This window comes from Myotis brandtii, unplaced genomic scaffold (genome assembly GCF_000412655.1).
Source record: "Myotis brandtii unplaced genomic scaffold, ASM41265v1 scaffold145, whole genome shotgun sequence".
NCBI classification, from domain to species: Eukaryota; Metazoa; Chordata; class Mammalia; order Chiroptera; family Vespertilionidae; genus Myotis; species Myotis brandtii.
Window position 1 is genome coordinate 1,381,257 of NW_005355204.1, and position 3,369 is coordinate 1,384,625.

The 3,369-nt window shown below is 45.2% G+C and overlaps 1 protein-coding gene across 4 annotated transcripts in view; it reads right to left on the reverse strand.

Annotated features, from left to right (window-relative positions):
- Nucleotides 1-3,369, reverse strand: part of NCAPG2 (non-SMC condensin II complex, subunit G2) — a 63,703-nt gene that overhangs the window by 39,457 nt on the left and 20,877 nt on the right. For all 4 annotated transcript variants that reach the window (XM_014535562.1, XM_014535560.1, XM_014535559.1 and 1 more), the window contains one exon: nt 539-633. In XM_014535562.1, coding sequence (XP_014391048.1) covers nt 539-633 — 95 coding nt within the window. The remainder of the gene's footprint in view (nt 1-538; nt 634-3,369) is intronic.

Sequence of the window (3,369 nt, forward strand, 5' to 3'; positions counted from 1 at the left end):
GTGTCTCAGCACTCTTCCCTTCAGGGCTCCGCCCCATGTAACTCAGTGCTTAGTGAGTGAGGAGCAGACGTGACGTTCAAATGGTAGCAGATGTGCTAGTGAGACAGGCTTTACTGTGACTGAGGCTGAGATTTAACTGGGGGATAATCTGACTATTTAAAGAACTACCACAAATTAACATCTTAATTTTAAGTCATTACTAAAAAGGAATTATCTCCTGTACAGGGGAAAATACTACCTAGTTACAAAACGAATCATCTGTAATAATAAAAGCGTAATATGCTAATTCAACCAGATGTCCTTCCGGATGAAGCCGGGGCTGCAAGGGAAGCCCAGGTCCCGGGTGCCAGAGGGAAGCTGGTGCCAGCAGCTGGGGGAAGGAAGGCCTACCCTTGCATGAATTTCGTGCATCGGGCCTCTAGTAATAAATAAGAGGTAACTTCTACAGTTTCCAAAAGATTAATATAACTTTAAAAACTCAGGTCAAAACTTTCAAAATCAGATTAAGAGAGCACAAAATATTACCTTTAATACTTACTTCTGTAATCCCTGTAACTGGTTTTTAATGGTTCCATGGATCATTTTAATAAAATTTGTATTCCAACTGAAGAGAGAACTAAGAAATCTTCTTCCCTACAAGAAAATAGGATATAATGATAAATTTGAAACCACATAAAAAGTTCCCAGCAAGTAAAGAACAATTCTTTGATTGTTTAATAACACTTAAGTTTGCTGTTCCCAACCAGGAAGCATCTGCAATTAGAACTTGGAACCCAGACAGGAGCTGTGCTGGAGAGCGGCCCGGGCACAGGGAGCCCTGCAGTACCGCCGTGGCAGCAGCACCACTGAGCTCCTTCCTCGCTCAACTGCAGGATGACAGACAGGCAGCAACTCAGGGCTCTGAGGTAAGCTAAGGATTCCATACACATCTCACCTGGCTGTCACAGATGTCCACATAACCTAAAGTAAAGAATGTTCAAAATCTCCCATTTTGGGGTGGGAATGGAATCGAATATTAGTTCATTTCATCTTTTTTTAAATATATTTTATTGATTTTTTACAGAGAGGAAGGGAGAAGGAGAGAAACATCAATGAGAGAGAAATATCGATCAGCTGCCTCCTGCACACCCCCTAAATGGGGATGTACCTGCAACCAAGGTACATGCCCTTGACCGGAATCGAACCTGGGACCTTTCAGTCCGCAGGCCGATGCTCTATCCACTGAGCCAAACCGGTTAGGGCTCGTCTTTTTTTTTTTTTTTAAATATATTTTTAGTGATTTCAGAGAGGAAGGGAGAGGGAGAGAGAGAAAAAAAACAAATGATGAAAGAGAATCATTGATCGGATGCCTCCTGCATGCCCCACACTGGGGATCAAAGCCCATAGCCCGGGCATGTGCCCCGACTGGGAATTGAACCACGACCTCCTGGTTCATAGGTCGACACTCAACCACTGAGCTACATCGGCCAAGCCATTTTATCTTTAATAAATGAGAAAACTGAGGACTTACAAATTTAAGAGGCTAAGTAGCTGCTAAGCTAGAATTTTCAAATAAACACAGTCCCCAAGTTAGATGGCACACAAAAGGCTGCATTCTAAATACAAGCAAGTCTTCTTTGCACCCCTAGCAAGGGCACACAGTCAAAGCTCAATAAACAATGATGGAAAGACCCAGAGAAAGCAAGTCAGCACTGTCCCACAGACCTATGCAAGCCACTCTGTAGTTTTTAATTCTCTAATGGCCACCGTAATAAAAGTCAAAAAGAATTAATTTTAATGTTTATGTAAGCCAATATATCCAAAAATTATCATTTAAATATATAACAACTAATGAAATTGAGACATCTTACATCCTTTTTTCATAGTAAGTTTTTGTTTGTTAATATTCATCCGAGGATATTTTTTCCATTGATTTTTATTTATTTTTCTTCTTTATTAAGGTATTACATATGTGTCCTTATTCCATTGATTTTTAGAGAGAATGGAAGGGGGGGCGGGAAGAGAGAAACATCGATACGAAAGACACAGCGATTGGTTGCCTCCCACACATGAGAGGAACCTGCAACCCAGGAATGTGCCCTTGACTAGGAAGCGAACCTGAGACCATCTGGTGCATGGGCCAATGCTCTAACCACTAAGAACACCGGCCAGGGCCTAAGTTTAGATTGAGAAAGTATGTGTGTTTTGTAAAACTTCACCTTGAAGTCTTTGAGCACCTTCATTATTTTTTCCTCTTAATTGAAAATCAAACCTAAAGAGACAGTAATCTCAGAGCCTTTTCCCTTTTCTCTTTCCCTTTAGTGTCCCTATCTAACAATGGGGTCTGGGCCAGTGACTTAACCAGCCCGGAGGGACGACATTAAGTAGAAGTGCCAACAGGCCCTTCCCCTCTCTGCTTCCTCCTGCTCCAGAGGTTCCGGCTGGAGCACTAGAGCGGCTGTGACCACGTGAGGGCAGGGAGAAAGCAGATGGGCCGCCCAGCGGTTGCAGCGCTGTGTGAAGCATAGGCACACATGGTCACACAGCTATGGCATTCATTTCGGAGCCCACAGAGCAGGAAGAGCCAGCATGTCACACAAGTGTTTTCAAAGCTTTCCACATGAGATTACCAATCGCAGAAGCTGCGTCACTCCCACCCCCCGAACCCCCTTAAAAACACTATTCTAGAGAGGAGAAACCAAGATGGTGGCATAGGTAAACAACGGAAATTGCTGCCTCACACAACCACTTCAAAAATACAACGAAAAGACAAAACGGACATCATCCATAACCACAGGAAGGCTGGCTGAGTGGAAATTCTACAACTAGAAGGAAAGAGAAAGGCACACAGACTCAGAGGAGGTGTGGAAGTGAAGTGCAGAGGTACGGAGGCTCGAGCGCGCACGGAAAGGGGCTGGTACCTGAGGACGCGGCTGTCTTTTTCAATCAGGAGGGAGTCTCAAGCTCCCAACGGCTCTGAACTCCAGTTCCGGGCGAGTCTCTGGGGACCCAGACTCATACGGAGAAAAACTGGACTGTCTGGCATCGGTCGGAACTGAAGGGCGGCATTCTCTCAGAGGTGCTTGCAGCCATTACCGGGACACTGAGACATGGGGCCTCTTAGGGTAGGATCAGCCATAGCTGTTTGCTCTGCCCTGTTGATTCCCTGAGACCCCGCCCCACCCAAACTGTGCGCAGAGGCTTTTGCATACAAAAGGCCTGGCCCTTTGCAATCTGAAAATTACCTAACAAACTGCAGCTGGGTCAGAGAGACCCAGAACTTCCAAAAGAAGGCCCAAGGCCCCACAGCAGCTTGCACTGCTTCACAGCTGGGCCTCATCTGGGCACCTCCAAACCCCAAACAAAGAAGAGGAATCTGCAGATCTCTCC